Genomic DNA, 27,845 nt, shown 5'->3' on the forward strand with positions numbered 1-27,845 from the left:
GTAGGTTATACGAGTCTAAAAGATTACAAAACTTGAACGCATTCTGCTGGTGCTATTTAGATATATATTTTGGTTTTACAATATACATTGTGACGAAAAAGTAATCGGAAATGTAAATAGAACGCAAAATATGTAATTAATAATTTATTAATATTTTAATACTATTAGTTTATTAATTTATTAATATTTTAATACTAATATTTATTTTGTAGCCTTCAAAGTACTCCCCACCAGATATAATTGCCAACAAATTTTTCAATTCTCGAAAACTCTTCATAAGCACTTTTTGAGATGGCCTTCAGCTCCTTCAGCGAATTTTGTTTTATTTCTGCGAACGATTGAAAACGGGTTCCACGGAGCGGCAGTTTCAGTTTGGCGAATAAGAAAGAACCACAAGGAACCAAATATGGTGAATATGGTGGTAGAGCTTTAATTTCGATCACAATGTACTAGCTAGCTTCAAAATTTCAAGAAATTATATGGTATTCGACTTCTTCAAAGTCTCAGCTAGTTCATAAAAATTTAGAGCAAAAATGACCAAATTAGACATGGTCAGGGATCAGCTGTATAATGCTGACGGGTCCGGTTTATTTTGGATACCTCTGGAAAAAAATGTATGTATGCTCTCATATTAAAATTGTTTCTTGATCTAAATAGATACCGATAAATGTAGATTTGCAGTGAAGTCCATTTGTAGTATTTTCTTCTTTATTTCTTCAAAACAAAGCTGTAATTTGAAGCAATTGTGTTATTCTACAAATCTCTTTAGCAGCCTTAAAACATTTTAAATTTATTTTATAATACATCCATGACGTAGAAAATATACCGTTATACACAACTAAAACTCATATGAAAATAATAGAAATAAATATTTGATTTTCTTCTCACTTTTAAATCAGAATATACGACTTAAATCTTACCACATTTCCAATCACCAGAGGCTACAAATTTGGTTACAAATAAAACACAAACCAAGGTTGCTCTTCCAAACCACAAAAACAACACTTGCATCAATATATACTTTCCGTTTCATTGGTATTTGATTTGTGTACAGCGACGTGACAATATTTTTGAAAATCTCCAACATGAATTCCCATACACAGGTAAATACACGGATGCCAAGGCACACACTGATAAGTATGTGGAAACCGGCAAAATAGAAGAATATGTAGAATATTCATACCTATTGTGGAAAGTTATGCGAATTCCCATTGCAGAAATCAGAACATTTCTTCAAAAAAATACACAAAACTAGTAAAAATGTCGGAGGGTATTAAGTTATCATTTGTGTTGCTTGTGGCGTGAAGAAAATCATAAAATACAAACAGAAGCAAACAAAGTTCCGCAGCCATGTAGGCACACACCGAGTACAACACCCTGCGGCATATTTACTATTTTCATCTTATTGCACACAAGATTGTTGGCCCCGCAGGCATATTCGAAAGAACTTTAAACTCACTATAGGCTGCCGGATGTAACAAGGTTAGCTGGGTGTATTGTTACGTCAATTTACATGTTTACACATTGGTTGCGGTGTGAGTTGGCTTGTTTTGCCTATCTCACACCAATATATTTCGTTTGCAAATGATAGAAAATCAATGAATACAAACTGGATTTCAACACTGAACAAAAACAGAAGAGGAAGTTCGGTAGGCAATGGAAAATGAAAATTTCGGTGGACTCCTGTTATAAATAAAAACTAAAAATGCTGGCTATGCAAAGGTTTGTTTCTTTCATTGACTACTAATCAGAATCCCAATGCTGGGGAATAAAAATCGAAAATTTTATTTTTTAATCTGAATGCGTATGTTCGTCGACCAGTGCTTTACAATATTGAAGATATGGTCATTTAAAATTAAATTATATCAAACTAAAAGAATTATGATACAACCAAATTTTACTTACGGAAGTATAAATATACACTTGTATATCTACATCTATGGCCATACCCAAATCTATATAGTTATATATCTATATCCAGTAGCGGATTCAGAGGAGGGAAATATGGGAAATTGAAAATGCTCCGGAATATATTGGATCCATTTATTCAGACACGAAAAAATATCGGCAGAACTGAAAGTTGAAGAAGAAAATCCAAGGATCTGCGACCGACAATCAAAGCGCGAAAATTTCTGAGAGAGAATACTCTAATACAGGGTCTCAGTGTACCTTCCTCTGTTGGCTTCAATCGCGCTTCTCTAGAGAAGTATTGGATGGATTTCAACTGAGTTTACTGCTTTTCGAAAAGAATGTGCCCTGAAAACCAAAAAAAAAATGGAAAAACTTATTGACTTCTTGATAGATAGATTCAAAGACCTTTTGGATAATGACTACGTCGTGCGACGGGCAGAAGCAAAAGTCAAAAGAAAACAAGTAAGGAAGGGCTAAGCTCAGGTACAACCGAACATTTTATACTCTTGAAACTTGCAAGAATCAAAAAGAGGGAAATGTTTTAAGGTCCAAAACCAAGCATATGTATAGAATAAAGTCAGCCGAATATTCGAAAATCTTGATATTATTTATACCTGTAGGGGCCGGGCCTAGTTTTCGTCTAATTTATCTGTTTTAGGCACAAACATACACTGTTATGAGTTAAACACGCTCTCTTATTTTCAATGGAATAATTCACGTATTGGCCGATATATGCGGTATAAAATCGCCTGGAAATTCGAAAATCTTTATATGGGGTAGTCGAAAAAGTCTTTTCGTATTTTACCAGTAGACCAGTCGTTATAGTCGTATATCCCCAGTGCCAATACCAATCATATTGTGTCATACCATATAGTGTTAGATAGGTGAGATTTTAAGCTTTCTTTAACCAAAAAAATTAAATTCGGGGAAGTTGAAAAAAAATACAGCTGTTCAAAAATGATTGAAAATAATTTTTGTCGAAATCGGTTGGTCTGGGCCCGAGATATGGGATTTCACCAAAAAATTAACGGTGTCATGTCAGCAAATTTGGTTGTTGTAGCTTCAGTGGTTTAGGAAATATGTACATTAAACTTGTTAGAGGGCGTGGCCACGCCCACTTTTTAAAAGGATTTTGTCCACAAGTGCCCCCTGTTACAACTACTCCTTTTTACTAAATTACTGCTTCATATCCTAATTTAATGGACAGTTATGGCACTTTATACGTTCTTGGTCAATAACGATTTCTGGACGTGGCTGTGGCCCGATTACGCCCATCTACGAACCCGAATTTTTTTTACTAAGGAACCGACATACCATCGAGATATTTGATTTTTGAGTCAAGCTTGCACAACAGTTATATAACCGCTATAAAACTCTGTAGCAAATTGTCGCCAGAGTATAAAAATACGTGCCAAAGAATGGTCTTTCGAGTGATAATAAACATTCCTTTTTAATTTTTAAGTTTCTGGGTTTTTTCTATAAAAAAGTTGGGAACTTTGAAATGATTCATACTTTATTTAGATCACAGGGCTTCTCCGTAGTTCGGTGCGTTGCACCAAATTACAGTTTTGTATGTAAATTATAGCCTTTTTTAATTATTCGCTCAATAGTATTTTTGGACGTGGCACTAATTCGATCGTGCTCATTGCAATACAAATATTTTCATGATACCAAGAAACTTGTTTATCAATTTGTGTAAAGATATCTAAACTTTTACTCAAATTATCACTTGAACAGACGGGCGGACAGACAATAACCCGGACTTCAACTCAACTTGAAAGTAGTCAGCTTCACTGCCTTGATGAGCTAGCTGAGATGTGAAGACGTACTTAAGAAAAAAGTTAAAATGGGAAGTAAGCACTATTACTTATTATGTTATTGTTGTTTCATATACTAAACGTATGAAAAAGTTGTAAAGATCATTACAAATTTGGAATAATGGGTTTCCCACAATCCACTTCTAGAGTAAATCTAAAACCTCACAAAGGAGCATACCACACTTTTTAGCACATGCAATATAATATGGGCCACTTCAATTTGCCTCGAATGAAGTTTGAGTGAAAGTTTGACAGTCTATTTTGCTGAGCAGAATTGGTGCTGGAGCCCAATTTTCTACTGACATTTCACTTCTAATACAAAATCCTTCCCCTTACTTATTCGTTGCCCAAAATAACATGACCCCTCTGACTCCGCTCAGAAATGTCTATGGCTACATTTGGAACGATTTGTGTCATTCCTTTACGGGATTTTTGTCATAATTCCAAATTTATGCACGCATATGCTTGCCCACTCAATATTTATGAGCTTGCCACCGTGAATGCTCATGAGGCCGAGGCGGTGTGTGCTGCGGGATGTGTGCCACGCTTTTTATGGTCTCCAACGTGCGCCAATTTATTTATCAAATGCATATGCATGTGCGAAAATTAACATGGCCCTCTGTGTACCTAATGGTGAATCTTTGTAAGGAGTACATATGAACGCATGCAGGAATGCTACACATCAATTTCAAATGTGAACTGCAGTTGTATAGCTGTGCTAACAAAAATGTCCCAATGTATGAGTTAACCGCGTTTTGAATATTTCATGCTTTTAGATAAAATATAAGATTTGTTTTCAATTGCTAAGCTTTCGGGTTTTATTGAAAGCGTACCCGCAATATAAAATATCATACCAATATAAGTACTAAAATGTTTACAGGCTATAAGTATTCAGCGCTGTGGTAGATATTATTTAACCTTCAAGCGGGCGCGCGTAGTCGAATCGACCGCGCTTAGTACATTTACGTTCATATTACTATTATTACCCATTAAATTTATTTGTCACTTCTAGTAGCCTGTCGCTATGTCATTGGGAGTAAAACAAAGTATAAAACGTCGCTCGGGGCGCTCTCCACACTCCGCAGATCGCAATTGTTTTTGTCCCGGTTCAGTCGTCGAAAAGACTACGCGCGACGCTCAATGCGACATAACCTCGTTCAGGCTCATAGTAGTTCTTCGGCCATCATTCATTATTATTGAATTAAGTTTGGATTTTTTTTATATAAAATGAGTCGTGGACGGTTATTACGAGGAATTACTAAATTAAGACGATGAAGAAAGTGAATCGGAGCTTAGCGACCATGGCTCTGAAACTTCCGACCACATAGTTGCAGAGGAACCTCTATCTGCTGAGGAATCAAACTCCTCGGACTCAGAAGAGGATGATTTGCCACTTTCAGAAATAAATAGCTGCTTTACAGGGCGCGATAAAGTAACGAAGTGGCAAAAATCTAACAATAACAGAGTGAGGTGTCGAGTTCACACACTTCCGTTAGAATGAAGATGCGGGTATTCGTAGGCATGGTGTGGGTGTGACGACATTTACGCAAGCTTCGAGTTTATTCATTTCAGAGAATATTATTGAACAAGTTGTTAGACATACGAACGAATTTATTCATAAGAAAGTATCATCGTATAACAGAATACGTGACTGCAAGCCGACAGATGCGTGACTGCAAACCGAGCACTTTTCGGATTATTGTATATAGTGAGATCCTTAAAGACATCACACGCCAATTTAGAAGATTTATATGCAAGTTATGGGACAGGTATACCTATTTTTCCTACTACTATGTCAGTGAAAAGAGTGAAATTTCTACTGAATTCATTGCGGTTTGATGATGCTACTACGCGACAAGCACGTCGTACTTTAGACAAAGCTGCGCCAATAAGAGAAGTTTTAGATATGTTTACAAAAAACTATCTTTTGCCATATTTAGTGGGAGAGAATGTAGTAATCGATGAGATTATGATTGGCTTTCGAGGAAAATGTCCTTTCCGACAGTACATGAAATCAAAGCCCGATAAATACGGAATCAAACTTTATCCACTAGTAGATGCTGCTACGTTTTACGTCCTAAATATTGAACTTTATGCTGGCAAGCAGCCTGAAGGCCCATATCAGGTGAGTAATGCTGCGTCAGACGTCGTAAAGAGGCTAATTACACCAATTTCTGGCACTGGGAGAAACCTTACCGTCGACAATTGGTATACCAGTGTGCCGCTGACAAACGATTTGGCCAAGGATCATAAGATTTCTGTTGTGGGTACCATCCGCAAAAACAAGAAAGATATACCTCCTTGCTTTATAGATAAAAAGCAACCCGAATATTCAAGTCAATTTGGATTTTCAGATACAGCAACTCTCGTATCTTACGTGCCTAAAAAGAAAAGATCTGTAGTTCTTATATCATCACTTCATTGTGCTGCAGAAATTGATGAAAGTACAAATGAAAAGCGCAAACCCAGCATAGTTACTTTTTACAATAAAACAAAGGGCGGTGTCGATGAAGTTGACAAAAAAGTAAAAATGTATTCGGTTTCAAGGAAAAATAATAGATGGCCATTGACACTATTCCTTCGTCTTCTGGATATTGCAGGCATAAATAGTGTGGTGATATTGAGGGCAAATAAGGTGATTCTAAGGAAAAGGCGAATGTATTTACGGACATTCGGCACTGAATTGACAACAGAATACGTCCAAAGAAGATCAACGATAGTAGGCCTTCTAAGAAAACTAAAAAGAAACATAAGGGAACATTTGAATATGGAGGTTGGTATTGCTGATACAGGAGCAGTTAGTTATGGCACATCCAGAGGAACTTGTAAAATATGTCCAGCCAAAAAGAGGAGGCAATCAAAAACGCAATGTATGAAATGTATGAAAAATATTTGCAGAAGCCATACAACATTTATTTGCAATCAATGTTATATGGACGAAGAAACTGATTCTGATGAAAACTAAACCAAATTTAATTCATTTTTATTCTTATTTTGTATTTTCTATTATTATACTAAGTATATATACTAGTCTAAGATATGTGAAATGGTTTTGTATTCCTAATTTTTGTTTTGATCCAAAGAATATTTGAGTTATGTTAATTAGTTTAATAATTGTTTTTTTTTTTTTAATAATTTTAATTACTTTTTTTGACAAAATAAACATTCAGAACAATGATAATACACCTAAGTGCAAATAAATAAATAATTACTGAATAATTAGTGCTTTATTTCTTTTATTCATCCCAAACGTCTTTTCGGTTACGCGCTTCCGCTCCCGTTACAAATGACCGCGCGCCCGCTTGAAGGTTAAATATGAAATACAGCTTTCAATAAAATTTAATGATACTTAGGCTTAAAAAGGAGATAAACATATTTTTGATGAATTTTACTAGCAATGGGAAGTAAAAAACGCATTTATTTTTATTAACTCTAAAGGTTTGTCTCATGGCTTGCAAAGGATAAAAAATCATCGGTATTTCATATAATATCAATAAGTAATTACATATCTCAAAAGCCGCAGAAATGGTTGATCGAGATATGTTACCATATTTTTGTTTTCGAAAACCAGTTATCGAATGGCTGTATAATCGTTGGCGAATATTCTGATATACATTGTGACAAAATTTATGTTGTCGCCTTCAAAGTAATCCTCATCAAATCTAATACACTTCTACCAACAACGTTTCCAGTCATCAAAACACTTTTCATAGGCACTTTTTAGGGTGGCCTTCAGCTTTTTCCGCGAATTTAGTTTTATTTCTTTGATCCACTGAAAGCGGGTTTCATTCCGATGATTGTTGACTTGTTTGCATGTCAAACTTATTAACCCATGTCTCATCGGCAGTTATAATGCTCTCCAAGAATGTGGGATTGGAATTCGCACGATCAAGCATGTCCAAAGAGACTTGTTTACGATACTCTTCTTGAAAAAAAAATCAGCTTTATTGGCACGATCCGAGCAAGAACGCGTTTCATTCCCAAAATATCCACCAAAATGATTCGAACAGACTCGCGAGAGATCCCTACGAGGGTTTGGCAAATAATTAAAGACAGGCCTACGATCTTAGCAAGATATAGTTTTTTGAAATGTCATTTACCGGGCGATCTTAAACAACAATTTCCGGCACTTTTTGTCACAATGTATGCTGACCACAGAAATTTTAAATTTTTTATACATATAACAAAAGTATTGAATTATACGGAATTGACAGATTTCGTCCCAATATCGCTACAAGTAATAATATTCTAATACACTTAGAGTGGTTCTAATAGAAATATCTCTAAATCATGCATTCTGAACGCATCAATCGCTTTTTCAGGTGTCGAGGCTCATAAGCGTAAATTCATGATTCATCATCTGTCCCTATGTCTTAGACAGGCTTTTTAACATTTCCTATCGCCCAATCGCCACGTGTCTTTTTAAAGCGATTAACAATTTTCAACGCAAAACAATTATTTTTTACAATTCTAGCAAAATTGGATGTAAGCTGGTCACACTAAAACTTATAATTATCTGAATCAATTACAGCATCAATGATTTCCGAAACAACTACTGATTTGGGACGACCTCCGAAATTCATCTGAGATTGATTTTATACCTCGATTGAATTTATCATACTGGGCGTCATCATCAAAATTTAATTATGTTCATCAACGCACTGTTGCTGAGTTAAACCACGTTAAAAGTTGTAATCGTTTGAGATGAATATTTCAAGTTACTGTGAACAACCCAAAAGCGCCCGTTGTCAAAACCTTCTGAATAACAGTTACAAGATTGCAACACTCGGGTCGCCAAATCTGAAAACCTACTGATAAGTTTCTACCTTATCACTGATAAGTTTCTACCTTATCACTGATAAGTTATCAGGTAGTTGTCATAAAATCCTGGAAAGCTTTATTATTTGACAAGATATCTTCAGGAAAGTTGGCAATGATCAGGTAATTTCCGAAACTATTGTTGGGATCGAACCAAGCATATAAACTGACCGATCAAATCTATAAAAATATTTGTTTTTACACATTATTGCTCCCAGAAATACAATTGTGAAAGACATAATATTGGCTGAATATAAAAATGATCTGAAGTGAATGTTGTTATACATACGCAAGTTAAAGAAAGATATATATTTCCCATATTTTGTACAAAATTGATATTTAGTAGAAAGTTAAAAGCACTAGAAATAGGAAAATCTTAGTGCGTGAGTCCGTGTCGCTGTGACGTGAGCAGGAAATTAAGATAAGCAACAATGCTACTGGTCTTCACAAAATCTATCACACACTCATCTTAATTCACGGGACTATCAGCGGGTAATAAAAGTACGAGATATATATGTGTTAATATGCGTCATTGCTCACTCGTTCTGCCATACCAAGTTTTGATAATACACAACAGCGCATAGATTCTCTAATATGTGCTAGAGGTAACACATCTAATATTGGTTTCCATTCTGAGTAACTCGAATTTCACAACTTAATAACATTTCTTCTTCTTAATTGGCGTAGACACCGCTTACGCGATTATAGCCGAGTTAACAACCGCGCGCCAGTCGTTTCTTCTTTTCGCTACGTGGCGCCAATTGGATATTCCAAGCGAAGCCAGGTCCTTCTCCACTTGGTCCTTCCAACGGAGTGGAGGTCTTCCTCTTCCTCTGCTTCCCCCGGCGGGTACTGCGTCGAATACTTTCAGAGCTGGAGTGTTTTCATCCATCCGGACAACATGACCTAGCCAGCGTAGCCGCTGTCTTTTAATTCGCTGAACTATGTCAATGTCGTCGTATATCTCGTACAGCTCATCGTTCCATCGAATGCGATATTCGCCGTGGCCAACGTGCAAAGGACCATAAATCTTTCGCAGAATTTTTCTCTCGAAAACTCGCAACGTCGACTCACCCGCTGTTGACATCGTCCAAGCCTCTGCACCATATAGCAGGACGGGGATTATGAGAGACTTATAGAGTTTGGTTTTTGTCTGTCGAGAGAGGACTTTGCTTCTCAATTGCCTACTCAGTCCGAAGTAGCACCTGTTGGCAAGAGTTATCCTGCGTTGGATTTCTAGGCTGACATTGTTGGTGGTGTTTACGCTGGTTCCAAGATAGACGAAATTATCTACAACTTCAAAGTTATGACTGCCAACAGTGACGTGAGTGCCAAGTCGCGAGTGCGACGACTGTTTGTTTGATGACAGGAGATATTTCGTCTTGCCCTCGTTCACTGCCAGACCCATTCGTTTTGCTTCCTTGTCCAGTCTGGAGAAAGCAGAACTAACGGCGCGGGTGTTGAGGCCGATGATATCAATATCATCGGCATACGCCAGCAGCTGTACACTCTTATAGAAGATTGTACCCGCTCGATTAAGTTCTGCAGCTCGAACTATTTTCTCCAGCAGCAGATTGAAAAAGTCGCACGATAGGAGTCGCCTTGTCTGAAACCTCGTTTGGTATCGAACGGCTCGGAGAGGTTCATCCCAATCCTGACGGAGCTTCTGGTGCCGCTCAACGTCAGTTTACACAGCCGTATCAGTTTTGCGGGGATACCAAATTCAGACATCGCGGCATAAAGGCAGCCCCTTTTCGTGCTGTCGAAAGCAGCTTTGAAATCGACGAAGAGGTGGTGTGTGTCGATTCTCCTTTCACGGGTCTTTTCCAAGATTTGGCGCATGGTGAATATCTGGTCAGTTGTTGATTTGCCAGGTCTAAAGCCACACTGATAAGGTCCAATCAGTTCGTTGACGGTGGGCTTTAATCTTTCACACAATACGCTCGATAGAACCTTATATGCGATGTTGAGGAGGCTAATCCCACGGTAGTTGGCGCAGATTGTGGGGTCTCCTTTTTTATGGATTGGGCATAGCACACTTAAATTCCAGTCGTTGGGCATGCTTTCGTCCGACCATATTTTACAAAGAAGCTGATGCATGCTCCTTATCAGTTCTTCGCCGCCGTGTTTGAATAGCTCGGCCGGCAATCCATCGGCCCCTGCCGCTTTGTTGTTCTTCAGGCGGGTGATTGCTATTCGAACTTCTTCATGGTCGGGTAATGGAACGTCTGCTCCATCGTCATCGATTGGGGAATCGGGTTCGCCTTCTCCCGGTGTTGTGCTTTCACTGCCATTCAGCAGGCTAGAGAAGTGTTCCCTCCATAATTTAAGTATGCTCTGGGCATCGGTAACTAGATCACCTTTGGGGGTTCTACAAGAGTATGCTCCGGTCTTGAAACCTTCTGTAAGCCGCCGCATCTTTTCGTAGAATTTTCGAGCATTACCCCTGTCGGCCAGCTTATCGAGCTGTTCATACTCACGCATTTCGGCCTCTTTCTTCTTCTGTCTGCAAATGCGTCTCGCTTCCCTCTTCAACTCTCGGTATCTATCCCATCCCGCACGTGTTGTGGTCGATCGTAACGTTGCGAGGTAGGCAGCCTGTTTTCTCTCCGCTGCGACACGGCACTCCTCGTCGTACCAGCTGTTCTTTTGCACTTTCCGAAAACCAATGGTTTCGGTTGCAGCTGTACGTAAGGAGTTTGAAATGCCGTCCCACAGTTCCCTTATACCGAATTGTTGATGAGTGCTCTCAGAGAGCAGGAGTGCAAGCCGAGTAGAAAAACGTTCGGCTGTCTGTTGTGATTGCAGCTTCTCGACGTCGAACCTTCCTTGTGTTTGTTGGCGTGCGTTTTTGCTGCACAGAGGCGGGTGCGAATTTTGGCTGCAACAATATAGTGGTCCGAGTCGATGTTAGGACCTCGGAGCGCACGCACATCTAAAACACTGGAGACGTGTCTTCCGTCTATCACAACATGATCGATCTGGTTGGTGGTTTTTCGATCCGGAGACAGCCAGGTAGCTTGATGTATCTTCTTATGCTGGAATCTAGTACTACAGATAACCATATTTCGGGCCCCGGCGAAGTCGATCAGCCTCAACCCATTTGGGGATGTTTCGTCGTGGAGGCTGAATTTACCGACCGTAGTGCCAAAGATACCTTCTTTGCCCACCCTGGCGTTAAAGTCGCCAAGCACGATTTTGACATCGTGGCGGGGGCATCTCTCATAAGTGCGCTCCAAGCACTCATAAAAGGCATCTTTGGTCACATCGTCCTTCTCTTCCGTCGGGGCGTGGGCGCAAATCAGCGATATGTTGAAGAACCTCGCTTTGATGCGGATTGTGGCTAGACGTTCATTCACCGCAGTGAATGATAGTACTCGGCGACGGAGTCTCTCTCCCACCACGAATCCAACACCAAACTTGCGCTCCTTTATATGGCCACTGTAGTAAATGTCACAAGGACCTACTCGTCTCTGTCCTTGTCCCGTCCATCGCATTTCTTGGACGGCGGTGATGTCAGCCTTTATTTTCACGAGGACATCAACCAGCTGGGCAGCGGCACCTTCCCAATTAAGGGACCGGACATTCCAGGTGCATGCCCTCAATTCGTAGTCCTTATTTCGTTTGCCATGGTCGTCATCAAAAGGGGGGTCACTCATCCGAGGCTTGTTGTTAATATTCGCTGGGGGTGTTTTTTTACGTGGCGGGTCCCAAACCCAGCGCACAACCCTATGCAGGGGATGTTTCGCCTTCTCACGTTAGCTCGCCTTCAAACGGATGTTCTTAGGCTACCCAGAGGATACTTGGTCAAAGACCGGAAGTCGTGAGCTGCTTGACAATGTACATAATTCGGCTTTGTACATATATACACGAATACATTGAGGTAGCATATATGTAATAAGAAGAAGCATGTGAGATATAGCATTAAACATAAGAGGGGACAGTACGAAGCTTATCTTCGGATTTTTGATCAGCGCTATATCAGAATGCACTTGTTCTTATTGAATCAGAACGTATGATTTGACCTCGTTAGGCTACCTTTTGTAGAGATGTGCAGAGGTTTAGATGATTTAAAAACTACCACCAAAGAGTTGAAATTCAACATTTCATGCGTTATTGGTGAGATAAAGCCACCTGCATATTATATATCAGATGTGATGAAAAATTGGAGCAGCGGAAGACATAGTGTATAAATAGTAAAAGTAATCTTTGTGCTAACATGTCCTAATACTCTCGAAGTAAGTAATAATTACTATTTCGGGTTAGCGACTTTATATAATAGAATATACATATAAGTATATACTATACATACAAAATTGATTTTAATTACAACTGATAATTAACTTTGAATAATTATGCACGCTAACATCAATGAAACCAAGTGATTTTCTAATCAGCTTTGTGTGAGCGTCATAAACAAAACAGCAACCAAACCACAATCGGTTAACCACAAGTTTATTTATACAATCTCGCCCTCTGCTAATTGCGCAGTTACGTCTCAGTCTTCTACCTTAAAGTAACGGTCGCTGCCATTATAATACGCTCTCGTGAATGACAAAGAACGTCTACAAGTTCAAAGTAAGAGTAGAATCCGGTGTGTGAATTCGCGAGATATTTTAGCCCGTGCTTTATAGCATATACCGAGTGACCTAAGTAGAGGTACTTGTTTCAAAAGCCTTTTTTTTGTCAGATCGCGCATGATTCGTAGAGATCTTAAATTGAAAGCCTTTGTAAGAACTAAAGCCGCTCTGTCTTCTCAAGCGAGATCTTTTCGCTCTATGGGCTCGTGAAAAGTTCCAAGAAAATGGGACGTTTTCGAACCAAGGTGTGTGCAGCGATGGGGCTCATTTCTGGATTAATGGGTACGTAAACAAGCGAAATTGTGGAATTTGGGACAAAGAGCAACCTGAAAAGATTCAAGAGCGGCCATTTCAGCCAGAAAAGATAATGGTTTGGTGTGGTTTGTGAGCCGGTAGGATCATCGGTCTATAATCCTTCAAACATGATGCCGGTGAGAAAGTAACCGTCAATGACGGCCATTATCGCGCCATAATGCCCGACTATTTGAGGCCTGAAAATTAATCTCGCGATCTCGGCGACATTTGGTTTCAGACAGATAATATTAAAGTTTTGTCGAAAGCTGCCCAATCGACAGTTCTCATGGGAACGGTCCTCACCTTTCTATAGCACCTGAATAATGAATATTATGATATGTTTGTTTTTAACCCCATTTGAACAACTCAATCAACTACAATTGTCTCTTTAATCTTTTGTATCCATACTTTACCATGATTTTTATACAATTCGCATCACAGTGCAGTATCCAGACAACACGCAATTAATTTCATTAAAACTAATAAATTAAATCACTTAAAAACACCCCTAACTGATAACATGGTTGATAATTAACAGCACTAAAGTTGATTATTTGCTTAAAGTATATTTCAATTAGATTTATATTGATTAATTGGGTTTGTCGCGATCATAAACTATTATGTATCTAAGGTGTTATGTATTGTTATGGGCTGTGCTGAAAAACAAAACAAGCGGTTCACAGTGGAAGAAGAAACCGCATAACTGCATCAACTCACTAACACCAACTCCATACCACTCGCCTAGCGAGGTTGTGCGCTGGGTTTGTGACCCGCCACGTAGAAACCCCATGAACAAGAAAAAAAAAAACCGGGGATAAAAAAACCCACTTTTGCTGACGACCACAGCAAAGGACTATGATTTAAGAGCATGTACCTGGAATGTTCGGCCCCTAAATTGGGAAGGTGCCAATGCCCAGCTGGTTGATGTTGTTGTAAAAGTCTGATATCACCGCCGTTCAAGAAATGCGGTAGACGTGGCAAGGACGGAGACAAGTAGATCATTATAACACCGGCCATATAAAGGAGCGCCAATTCGGTGTGGGATTCATGGTGAGAGAAAGAGTCAGTCGTCGAGTCCTGGTATTCACTCCGGTGCATGAGCGTTTTCAACATAACACGAATTTGCGCTCAGGCTCTGACGGAAGAGAAGACCGATATAACCAAAAATGCCTTTTACGAGCAGCTGGAGCGCGCCTATGATGTTTTCACCCCGACAAAGAAGGCGTCTTTGGTACAACACTTGGAAAACTCTGCTGGCGAAACTTCTCCAAATGAGGCTGAGAGGCTTCGCAGAACTACTACTATGTAGTACTAAATTCCGGCAGTTGAAAATTGATCAATCTCCTTGGCAGTCTCCGGAAAGTTCGAAACCATCATGTTGGGAAAGATGTATGACATGTCTCCAAAGTCCTTGACGTAAAGAAACACGCCCACCTCTGTACAGCAAAGCACCCCGTCAACAAAAGAAAGTTCGACGTCGGGAAGCTACTGTCAGCTTTCTTCAGACTGGATAAGGAAGCGAAATGTACGGATCTGGTTGTGAATGAAGAAAAGGCGAAGTATCTCCTGTCATCAAACAAACAGTCATTGCATTCGCGACTTAGCTCGCACGTCAATACTGACAGGCATAAATCTGAAGTCGAAGATAATTTTGTCTATCTTAGAACCAGCATCAACAAAATCAGCTTTGATAGTTGAAGTTTCCTTTAATAATTTGGTTGTTTCATTGGCAGTATGGCACGCAGCGATTGCATGGTTTTATTAAATTCCTCATTGACTTTTACACTATATTCAGATTAGTTTTTGAATGAATAGGGCGCATAGATTATTCCGAACAGTGACATTTTGAAAATGGCATCTCAACAATGGCTTGGGCATTGCGATCACTCCAAAGCCGATAATTTTTTTACTAACCTACCCATTCAACCAAAATTGGGCTCAGAATCGGTGACAATCTCGTTTTGGACCTATTCACTGTACGCTTACAAATCAAGATCCTTCAGCAAAATTTAACATAAAGAGTATTTTGCATTCTAGCCATCTTCAATCCACACAACACGATTCACAGAAGAATGCATCGACGCACGAAGAATAGCGTCTTCGTTGCGCACTGTACGCCGTCTCTGAGAGTATGCATTATCCTTGGGGCGAAATCGGACCATGGCTGTTCGAATTACTGACGCTACTGGGTGATTATGTCAACCGATTATGGGACACACCGTTGGATACGTCTGGCAAGCCGAAACATTAATGCTCTGGAATAAATTTGTTCATTATTAAATGGCAACAAATATAGTTGTCAAAAAGACAAACTTCGAAAATAGTATTGACTCAATTAACACCACATGTCTAAAAAACTACCTGACATATGTATTGAGCTTATTTATACTCACACTAACATATAAAAATAACTACAATTATTATTTTCATGTCATTAAAGTTTTCTCTCATTCGCCCATTCCAATCTAAGTTATTTTAGAATTACCAAATTACCCATTACCATTACGTATTCATTGGCATACTTCGACGTAGCATGGATTAAAATGCATTTCGGCTTAATAACAATATGTAATAATAATAATAGTGGACTAAAACGTTACTGAAAGTTGAAAACTCTAATAAACATGTACATACGCGGATGAAGAGGCGAGTACCTACTTAAATGTACAACCATGCTTCCTCATCCGAATTCGGGAACTCATAGTTTTGTTGAAAAGCAATTCAAAATTCAAACAGTTTGTAACTGTGATACGAGTACAAATGTGTAGAGGGTACGTCCCTAACATACTCATATGAACTAGAAGGTCCCACCGCAAAACTAAATGAATAGCGGCACACACGCATTTTAATGTCACTCTAACATATTAAATAAGTTTACGTTTGTTTGCGCAGCTTAAAATTTTAATGGCCGCTCACGACAGTAGAAGCACAACGCTTAGTGGGCATGTGGGTCTGCAGTCCGAAAAATAAAAGCTGATAAACTCAAAAGCGGCATACATATCGGAATGTACATATTTGGAGTTTTAAACGGGATTAGGTTCAGATTTGCAAGAGGATTAATTAAAAAACGATGTTGGAGCCCTGTTCGAAAAGCAGAAAATTCAAACTACCTATGGATAGAATACTCTGATTTAATAATAATTTTTACTCATGAAAATTCCTTGAACAACATGAATATGACATAGTCGCTAACGAAGGGGATACCCCTACTGTTGCCAACTTTCAACATTTTGATTTCTAGTACAATTTGTAAGAAATCAGTCGCGTTGAGTACCTCTTCGGCAAAATGCGTTCGAGGGAGCACTATTTTAAGATTTAAGAAAAAGTGGATTGTAAACGGAGTCAGATCCGGAGAATACCGGGAATTCATTTGCCATCGTATTCTTTGGCGTAAACTTGTGGGGCGATCATCTGGTATCTGAAATATACATATTTAAATGATATGTTCTTTTGATATCTGTGGAGTGTCACTCACACAAAAAGCCATTACTAGAAAACCTATAAATTGACAATACTTAGCCACATATTAATATAGTTACAAAGCTGTAATTTGGTAAAAACGAGTCTCATTAAGGAGGGGTAACTGTCTTATAGGTTAACTGTAAATACTGGGTAAAAAGTCATTTTGTATTATGTCAATAGATGTCGTTGCAGTCGTACATCTCTAGTGTTACCAATCACATTGTGTCATACCATAGACCGTTGGAAAGGTGAGCTTCATTTAACCAAACAAAAAAAATGAATTCGGGGAAGTTGAAAAAAAAGTTGGGCCTGTACAAAAATGAGTGAAAATAATGAAGAAATTCCCTCTATTTTGAAATTTTTGTACAAACAAAAGAATAATGCCACGCAAGCCACCAATGAAATTTGTGAAGTTTAGGAAGACGGTGCTGTATCAGTTCGTGTAGCACAACAATGGTTCGCTCGCTTCCGTTATGGAAATTTCGGTGTGAAAGTTGCACCTCGCTCTCGTCGATCTGTCGTCGATAAAATTATGAAAAAGATTGACCAGGACCGTCAAAGAAGCAGCCATGACATCGCTAAGGAACTTAATATTCATAATCAAACGGTTTTGAACCATTTAAAAATGCTGGCTCTAAAAAGAAGCTCAATGTTTGGATAGTCTGTGAAAGATTTAATCAACCGAATTAACATCTGCGATTCTTTGCTGAATCGAAATGAAATCAAACAAATGGTAACAAGAGACGAAAAGTGGATCAAATAAGACAATAATGTGCGAAAAAGATCATGGACCAAGCGTGGTGAAGCTCAACAAATAGTCGCTAAGCCAGGATTGTTTGATGAGATTGGAAAAAAATCATCCGCTATGAGCTGCTCCAGCCCGGTCGAACGATTGGCTCTACATTTTACTGTCAAAAACTGATATGTTTAAAGGAAGGAAGGAAAAAACGCCCAGAACTGATCAATAGAAAGGGCTTCGTCTTCCATCAGAACAACGCTAGACCACACATATCTTTAATGACTCGGCAAAAAGTTGGGAGCTTGGCTGGGAAGTTTTGATGCATCCACCAAATAGCCCTGATATTGCACGGTTAATACGAACTCTCTTAATGGGTTTAAGTTGGCTTCAAAAAAGCATGTGAAAATTACTTGTCGCAGTTTTTCGCCAAGAAACCAAACATTTTACACTGATGGAATAATGTCTCTAGCGAAAAGATGGCAAAAAGTGGTCAACCTAAATGTTACATATATGATTCACTAAAGCTCATTAGACACTACTATAAGTGCCATAAGTCCATCAAAGAAATTAAATTTTACTTCCCGAATGACACAGAGTTGGACGATAGGTGTGATAGCGCTTATCATTAGGTGTAATCATATATCTCTTGACCTACTCGACAATTTGGTTGGCGAAATTATCCTGACAATCTTATATTATAGTGCGAAAATGGAAATCGGACTACCGCCACGCCTGCTTCCCATATAACTCAACTTTAAATTCCATTTGATTTTGCCGCTTTGCAGTATACAAAGCATACACCAATAATTAACGGGTGATTTTTTTGAGGTTAGGATTTTCATGCATTAGTATTTGACAGATCACGTGGGATTTCAGACATGGTGTCAAAGAGAAAGATGCTCAGTATGCTTTGACATTTCATCATGAATAGACTTACTAACGAGCAACGCTTGCAAATCATTGAATTTTATTACCAAAATCAGTGTTCGGTTCGAAATGTGTTTCGCGCGCGTGTTTTGTTCAGCGATGAGGCTCATTCCTGGTTGAATGGCTACGTAAATAAGCAAAATTGCCGCATTTGGGGTGAAGAGCAACCAGAAGCCGTTCAAGAACTGCCCATGCATCCCGAAAAATGCACTGTTTGGTGTGGTTTGTACGCTGGTGGAATCATTGGACCGTATTTTTTCAAAGATGCTGTTGGACGCAACGTTACGGTGAATGGCGATCGCTATCGTTCGATGCTAACAAACTTTTTGTTGCCAAAAATGGAAGAACTGAACTTGGTTGACATGTGGTTTCAACAAGATGGCGCTACATGCCACACAGCTCGCGATTCTATGGCCATTTTGAGGGAAAACTTCGGACAACAATTCATCTCAAGAAATGGACCCGTAAGTTGGCCACCAAGATCATGCGATTTAACGCCTTTAGACTATTTTTTGTGGGGCTACGTCAAGTCTAAAGTCTACAGAAATAAGCCAGCAACTATTCCAGCTTTGGAAGACATTCGGGCTATTCCGGCCGGGCTATTCGGGCCGAAATGCTCGAAAAAGTTGCCCAAAATTGGACTTTCCGAATGGACCACCTAAGACGCAGCCGCGGTCAACATTTAAATGAAATTATCTTCAAAAAGTAAATGCCATGAACCAATCTAACGTTTCAAATAAAGAACCGATGAGATTTTGCAAATTTTATGCGTTTTTTTTTTTTAAAAAGTTATCAAGCTCTTAAAAAATCACCCTTTATAACGAGATAAAACATTATTTTTGCTATGCTGCTTTTAAGGTATGGCCATCTCAAATGTAAAAATTGTTTAAGTTGAACCATAACTGTTGAATCCGCTTAATGCCGAAGATAGGGACAGCAGTGTATATGGCTGACTTTTTATTGAAAATATCGGTCAATGTGTAAGATATATATTAGAAACTCGGAGATATTTCTTTCCTAATAATAGTTTGTCATTACAAATACAAATATTTAAAAAAATTTTTGAATGGTATCATCCTTTTCCTTAGCCAAAATATACGTAATAAAGGGTGATTTTTTAAGAGCTTGATAACTTTTTTTTAAAAAAAAAACGCATAAAATTTGCAAAATCTCATCGGTTCTTTATTTGAAACGTTAGATTGGTTCATGACATTTACTTTTTGAAGATAATTTCATTTAAATGTTGACCGCGGCTGCGTCTTAGGTGGTCCATTCGGAAAGTCCAATTTTGGGCAACTTTTTCGAGCATTTCGGCCGGAATAGCCCGAATTTCTTCGGAAATGTTGTCTTCCAAAGCTGGAATAGTTGCTGGCTTATTTCTGTAGACTTTAGACTTGACGTAGCCCCACAAAAAATAGTCTAAAGGCGTTAAATCGCATGATCTTGGTGGCCAACTTACGGGTCCATTTCTTGAGATGAATTGTTGTCCGAAGTTTTCCCTCAAAATGGCCATAGAATCGCGAGCTGTGTGGCATGTAGCGCCATCTTGTTGAAACCACATGTCAACCAAGTTCAGTTCTTCCATTTTTGGCAACAAAAAAGTTTGTTAGCATCGAACGATAGCGATCGCCATTCACCGTAACGTTGCGTCCAACAGCATCTTTGAAAAAATACGGTCCAATGATTCCACCAGCGTACAAACCACACCAAACAGTGCATTTTTCGGGATGCATGGGCAGTTCTTGAACGGCTTCTGGTTGCTCTTCACCCCAAATGCGGCAATTTTGCTTATTTACGTAGCCATTCAACCAGAAATGAGCCTCATCGCTGAACAAAATTTGTCGATAAAAAACATTTCGAACCGAACACTGATTTTGGTAATAAAATTCAATGATTTGCAAGCGTTGCTCGTTAGTAAGTCTATTCATGATGAAATGTCAAAGCATACTGAGCATCTTTCTCTTTGACACCATGTCTGAAATCCCACGTGATCTGTCAAATACTAATGCATGAAAATCCTAACCTCAAAAAAATCACCCGTTATAAAGATTTTCGAACTTCCAGCGGACTTTAAATCGCATATGACGGCCATTATGTGTGTTATATAATTCAAATTAAAAGAACGTTGTTTTCTGATAACAGTGTATCTTGTGATTAAAGTAGGTGAAATCTCTTTAAAAGTTTCTCTAACCCTGGATACCGGAAACAAATTCTTCCGCCTTTTTTATTTTAACGTAATATTGTGATCAAATTGAAAGGTGAATTTTTAATTTATACTTCGTATGTTTTTCGAATCGGTAAATTTTTTTCTGTAAGTTGGTAGTACTGTTAGTGACATCTATGCTAAATTTCACGTCGTTCGTTGGCATAAGTGTATTGCAGCGGGAGGGGATTACTTTGAATATAATAAAATAGAAGAAATGAACTAAAAAGGATGCGGATGATTTGTTTGATATGAAAAGTCCCCTCAAAGTAAGCTGTACTGTATTTACTATTCAGATACATATATTTTATAATATTGTATGTGCTTAACCCTGCAATCTTAAATGAAAAGTGAACAATTTTATTAAACACTCAAAGCCCTTTTTCATACGGAATGTATTATACTTTAACTCATATTTTGATATTTTTTATTGTTCTGCAATTCAATAAAAAGTACGTTGCAACTGGAAATATGTAGTTGTTGTTTTCTCATCGGCTGTAAATCAATGATTGTCCAGAAAACTGTTTCGTACACCACATAAAAATTTATACATACCACACCTCACGCACACATGCATACATACATACGTCTCTACTATGTATATACCTGCATAAAATTTTACCGTACATTTTCCACCAGTAAGAGCGGGAATGAACTTTCATTGGCATCATTAACGGTCCGATGTCAGTCAGTACATTTCAATGCAATATGAAGACAATAATTATACTCAGGGAAAATGCATTACTCTAATTACTTTCATTGATTCAGATAGAGCAATGCACGGTAATGGGGCCGAAACTAGCCGATTGCTGATAACACCCAGTCGACATAATTGAAAATGTGAAATGCAAATATAGTCCGTAAACCCTACAGCAGGCTTAAGGACAGTATAAACCGATGAATACTTTCATGTATAATATATTGATCTTTTACATTACAAGTATTTATTTACCTGCGGCCAGCGTAGTATTAAATCAAAATTGTGGAAATACATGGTGTGGAACTACTTGAGAGCTGTTTCAAAGGCCATTTAGACATTATTGCATCGAAGAAGGTGACTTCCATAAAAGTCCACTTAGTTTTTTCCTAAAACCGTTTTTACTTTTTTAGTAATTCCGATGACTGCATACAAATATTGTTATTATATATTAATACAAGTTGTATGTATTTGCCGGTTACACACGTCAACAAACACAAGGAAGGACCGACGTCTAGAAGCTGAAATTAAAACAAACAACCGAAATCTGAGAGCACTCGTCAACAAATCGAAAAAACCGAAACCATTGGTTTTCGAAAAATGTAAAAGAGCAACTGGTGCGATCGCAGTGGAGAGAAAATAGATTAATTACCTCGCAACGTTACAATCGATCACAACACGGGCAGGATGGGATACATAGCGAGAGTTGAAGAAGGAAGCGATGCATTTCCAGAAAAAAGAAGAGAGAGGCCGCGTATACGAAGAGCTTGACAAGTTGACTAATTGGGCTAATGCTCGAAAATTCTACAAAAAGGTACGGCGACTAACAGAAGGTTTCAAGAACGGAGCATATTCTTGTAGAACCCCCAGAGGTGATCCAATCCCAAAGCATACGAAAATTATGGAGAAAACATTTCTTCAGCCTGCTGAATGGCAGTGAAAGCACAACTCCAGGGGATGGTGAACTCGATTCCATAATCAATGACGATGCAGCAAACGTTTCACTGCTCGATGAAGTTCGAATAGCAATTAACCGTTTGAAGAACAACAAAGCGGCGGGGACCGATGGATTGCCGGCCGAGCTATTCAAACACGGCGGCGAAGAACTGATAAGGAGCATGCATCAGCTTCTTTGTAAAACCTGGTCGGATGAAAGCATGCCCACCTATTGGAATTTAAGTGTTCTCGGCCCAATCCACAAAAAGGGGGACCTCATAATCTGCGCCAACTCCCGTGGGATAAGCCTCCTCAGCATCGCGTATAAGGTTCTATAGAGCATATTGTGTGAAAGATTAAAGCCCACCGTCAACAAACTGATTGGACCTTATCAGTGTGGTTTTAGACCTGGAAAACCAACAACCGACTAGATATTCACTATTCGCCAAATCTTGAAAAATAACCGGGAAAAGAAAATAGACACACATCATCTTTTCATTGAAAGGTGCTTTTGACAAAGCTGCTTTTGACAGAACTGCCTTTATGCTATGAATTTGGTATCCCCGCAAAACTAATACGGCTGTGTAAACTGACCATGAGCAAGACTAGAAGCAGCGTCAGAATCAGGAAGGACCTCTGAAACCAGCATTAAAGAGGGCGATACCTCTAAAATTTTCAAGCAGCGAAAAAAGGAAAAAGTTTTTTCACTCTAGTCAATTACAAAATTTAGTCCAGAAGTCTCATTGGTTTACTCCGAATATTTTCGAACAAATAGGTCCCAGAATCACAGTGCTTCATGCAGCGGCTGTATAGGTACCAACACATTGATGCTAGTTACCTCGAAAAGTAACTTTCTTAACCCGGCCGTCAAAATTACGAGCGCATTACTTAACCGATATACTTGAGTTAAGGCGTATTTTGTAAACAGTTTTATACTCAAATGCGGGATAGAGCGTTTTCCATGCATTTTGACAGTTGTTTTACTATTTTGATGTCGTAAACCACGGGCACTTTTTGCAAAGTCCAATCGCCAATTTTTCGTAATTTTCGAAACCCCTCTACTAGGCAGGTAGTAAAAGTTCCCTGTTTGAAAAAAAAATCCTTTCAGATAAGAAACCTAGCCAGGAAGTTTACGCCCGCAAAAATTGTCTATCCACGGGATCGTTGATATTTCCGCCATTTTTATTTGACATAAAATAATTTTTATTTTGTAGTTTAATAATAGCTCTTACCATATATGCAAAATAATCGGATGTGATCTGTTTTTTTTCTCCCATAATAAATGTGGAAAAAATTACCTTTTTCGACAGTAATAGAAGTTGTTATGGTTATGTCGTCATGTCGTCCTAATGACGACACTTTCCACTTCGTTGGAAACACCAGCTATTTTCCTATAGCTTATTCCGTCTGAGCTAAGTCGTTTGTATATGCATATGCACCCCTCCATACATCGACGTGATTTTCTATATTTTTCCCATTTGAGGACATAGGTACGTATTTCTCTTATCATTTACGAGTTAACCTAACGGCAATTCATAAAATAGTAATTTTCACGTGTTTACACGGCCGCATCAGCAAGCTTCGCGGCCAGATGCTTGTGAAATTTACGAGCAAACTACTTTCCGTATTAATAGAAGGTGAACGAGGAGGAAGCGCAATCGAAAGTGTCTGCAGGAAAATGTCACTAACAAACTTCGGACCGCAGTTGATAGCAGGACAGCAGTTGGCCGCTTTGTTTTTACTGGCACGCCGTCAGGGACATTGTATGCCTCGTCCAATAAAGTGTCAAATAATAGCATGAACAAGAACAACAGTGGCGAAACCATTTAAAATACCAAGCATAACAAGGGGGTGTGGCAGAAACTAGTTTAAATTAGTTTTATATTTTTGCTATCCACAAAAGTGAACTCTGCGACGTTTGCGATCTGCTGTTGGTAACCAAGCTAACGGCGACAATGGCTGGTATCATTATGGGACCAAAAACATTTGTGCTCCCGTTTGCAATATTTGCAATGCAAACTAATTAAATTAATTAGTTAAGCGGCAAAAGAGGGTCTCCACAACCCGCATCGAATTCTCTCAGCTCCACTAATTTGCACACCCATCAATTTAAATGCCCACCCACTCAACTCCTATTAGACATTGGCAGCAGCAGCAGCATCGGCAGCATAAGCAAACGAGACAGGCAATTAAATGCCCGCTCAACTCCTGTTTGGAGATATTGTTTTTTAATGTTTTTTCGTGGATTCGCTATTTTTGTTGGTATTGTTGTTTTTGTTGTGGGTGTTGTTTGCATTTGTTTACAATTGTCGCAACTGTTTTTTGTTCAGTGGGCGAGAAAGTTGTATATTTGTTTGTTCAACAACCGAGCAACATGCAGCAACAAGGGCGAAATCAAAGACAACAAAGGCAAAAATGAAAACAAAAGCAACACCAAAGCCATACACAACAAATTAAAATAGGTTAACAAAACCACTGACCTCCACACGGAAAAATGTATATCAATTTTTACGGCACCTCAGCACAACAGCCTGGTGGCGAGCATCTAGTCCACGGAGTGTCGTTAAAGTTTATCCATTCGAGAAGGAACGAAACTTTTATTGAAAACAATTTTTCTGCACAACAACGAGCATGGCGACAGCAGCAGCAGCAGTACCAGTGTCCTTTGCTTAAGTATTCCAGTGGTTATGTGGATGCCTGTGTACCAGTGTCTGCTTACGAGTATAAAGATACCTGTAATAACTGGCGAAATTCACGTATTAGGCTGCTCAGTTCAAATATTCAGTCCTTAAGGTTTTTTAGCCATCGAAGAGTGTCCTCCAAAATTGTACCGTTGCCTTAGACAATAATCCAAATAATAACTTCAGATCGATATCTAAAAAACGGGAGACCACTTCGCCCGTCATGCCGATCCTTCGAACTTCGTGGCAAACTTAGCATAACCCTTTGATAGTATGAAAAGCTAATTCCGCATTCCAATAAAACATTGCTTCCTATTTCCTTTTTGCCAGATTCTAAAATTTTCCAGCTGGAACCCAAAACCCGAATCGAAATTTCACCAATATTAAAAATCAATAAATATTTTATGACATGGTACCGAGTTCGACGGCTCTTTCGGAAGTAAATTATTTTGTCCAAAAATTAAAACTCCGACCAGCGATCTACACCAATTACACCAATATGACTTATTCCATCTCGCCACGATCCAGCCTTTCGCTAATTTCAATGTACAAGGTGCGTTTCAAAATAAACAGGACTTTTTGAATCTAGCCCCGCCTGGCCATTTATATGTCGACTAGTGCGTTGGAATCTGCTATCTTCATTGATTGTCTAGTGGGAATTTCATGATTTCATATATTAGAAGTAATTCTTTCGAGTCTTGCATTTTAAATCTCAGTATGTTTCTGCTATCGGTGCGAAATTGAGCTTCGTGCTCCGTGCAACTTCTTACATTTCGGAAAAATGTATTTGCCCATGAAAGGAAAGCGTTATGCAGACGTAGAGGTCATTCAAAAGGCTTGCACCGGCATACTGGCGGCCATACCGGCCAACGAGCTAAAACACTCGTTCGACATGCTTGTGGACCGTGCAAAAAACTTTATTGAAGCAGAAGGAGAATATTTTGAATAAAACACATTGATTTTGCAGAAAAACCATTTTTTCTGTTTTTTTTTTTAAGCTCTGTTTACTTTAGAATGCACCTAGTATATCTTTTTTGTTCGGTAACCAGGTGGATCTTATTTTTATTTTTAAGCTGCCCTTTTTAAGTGATCTTCCAAATGCCAAGTTTTTATAAAACTCCATGAAGTAAATAATTTTCTAAATCAAACACCACTCAAGAGTTATTAAATCACAGAGCCTATTTAGAAGTTGACAATGTTTTTATCAATTAAGTTCTTTCTCCCAATTTCGCTAAAACCTTTACTTCTTCTCTTGCAGTTTTGCTGACCCTAATACCCGTCTGAATGCATACCAACAAATAACATGTGTGCGCTTATATGCATGTGGAGAAGTGTATGTGAAACAGCTTAAACGCCGATAAACGTGCCATTATGGGTAATGCGAATGCAGCAAAAATTGCTTTTGAATGCGCAACCATCAGTGAAATGCGCAACGTCGGCGAAGCAAAAGAAATCTTAATGAGCACAAAAAGAAGACAGAAAGATCAGAATGAAACTAATAGGAACATTGGTAAAAGCAAGAAGTAAACTTACTTACGCTTGTAGCTTGATGGCATCTTTATCTCACCAAGCAGCCGGCTTCTAAATAGTCAAGTTTTCAAGCTGTCAACAGCTTATGATTTTGTTCGTGCATTGAGACCGTCTGCTAGCAAACACGGCGCATCATCTTAGACAGCAGGCAAAAGCCCTTCATTAGGCTGCTAAAAATTACACCAATTATAGGCATCAATTTCCCCTCTGCACTTCAAGGTGTTTTCTTCGATGGTGATAATATAAAATAAAAGACACTGTATTTTCCTCTTAGGAAATTATTATTATCCTCAGCGACATTGTAAACAAATTTTTATGCACAAAAAGTTTAAAATCCTTATAATTAGTTAGTATGTGTGGATGAAAGAAGCTGTTTGTTGGGAAAAACTATTGATAACACTGACATGAAAACTTCAAAATTTTATATCATCTGTTATTTTACCGATAACAAGAGAGTAGGAACAAAATTCCCTGGTATACAAACGGGCCAATAGAAGTGGGACCACGTATCAAATAGTCAATGTAAATGGGCAGGTTTTTAAACATACATATTTCAAGCTGTGGTTTATACCATTGGCGGATGTGCAGAAATTGTTTTGGGGAAAAACTATGACGAGGGAAATAAGTGTAATTTTAAGAGATAGTCAAGTCAAGAACTTCAGACAATATCGTTCGTTGAAATCAAAACAACAATGGCATTGGAGTGCATAAGAATGATTCAAAATACAAATAACAAAATACTAGCATGGATCCCTTAGACGGAGGCATCAATGGGACAGAGCTAGCCGATATCCTATCGAAAGAAGCTGCGACAACCAGTCCAACAAGTGCAAGAGTCCGATATTAAACAGTTGATAAAACTAATTACTCTAATAAACAAATTAAAACAGCTTGTGGAATTTTGTTCTGCAGAGAATAGGGTATCTACGTCGATTCTGCGACCAAAAAGTATAAACACCCAAACACATTCTCCTTGATTCCGCAATCACAAGAAGAAGGAGGAGAAGGAGCAAAGACAGTACTTTATTGCCGATTTTGCAACAGCGCGCTAGTAGTTCTTCTTTTTCGCTATTTCGAAATTCCAGGTGTAGCCAGGTTCTTCTCCACCTGGTCTTTCCAACGGAGTTGGAGTGCGTCGAGTAATTTCAGACTTGGAGTGCTTTCGTTCATTCGGACGATATGAGCTAGCCGCTGTTTCTTAATTCGCTGAACTACAAGCATGTCAATGGCTTTGTATATCTCATACAGCT

The 27,845-nt window shown here is 38.7% G+C and overlaps 1 protein-coding gene across 1 annotated transcript; it reads left to right on the forward strand.

The window, feature by feature from the left end:
* Window positions 1-5,520: 5,520 nt before the first annotated feature.
* LOC125778070 (piggyBac transposable element-derived protein 4-like) lies at window positions 5,521-6,334 on the forward strand. The gene is made up of 2 exons (XM_049454319.1): window positions 5,521-6,252; window positions 6,329-6,334. The coding sequence occupies exons 1-2, from the start codon at window positions 5,521-5,523 to the stop codon at window positions 6,332-6,334; spliced, it is 738 nt and encodes a 245-aa protein (XP_049310276.1).
* The last annotated feature ends 21,511 nt before the right edge of the window (window positions 6,335-27,845 follow it).

Source organism: Bactrocera dorsalis, chromosome 1, assembly GCF_023373825.1.
Source record: "Bactrocera dorsalis isolate Fly_Bdor chromosome 1, ASM2337382v1, whole genome shotgun sequence".
Lineage (NCBI taxonomy): Eukaryota > Metazoa > Arthropoda > Insecta > Diptera > Tephritidae > Bactrocera > Bactrocera dorsalis.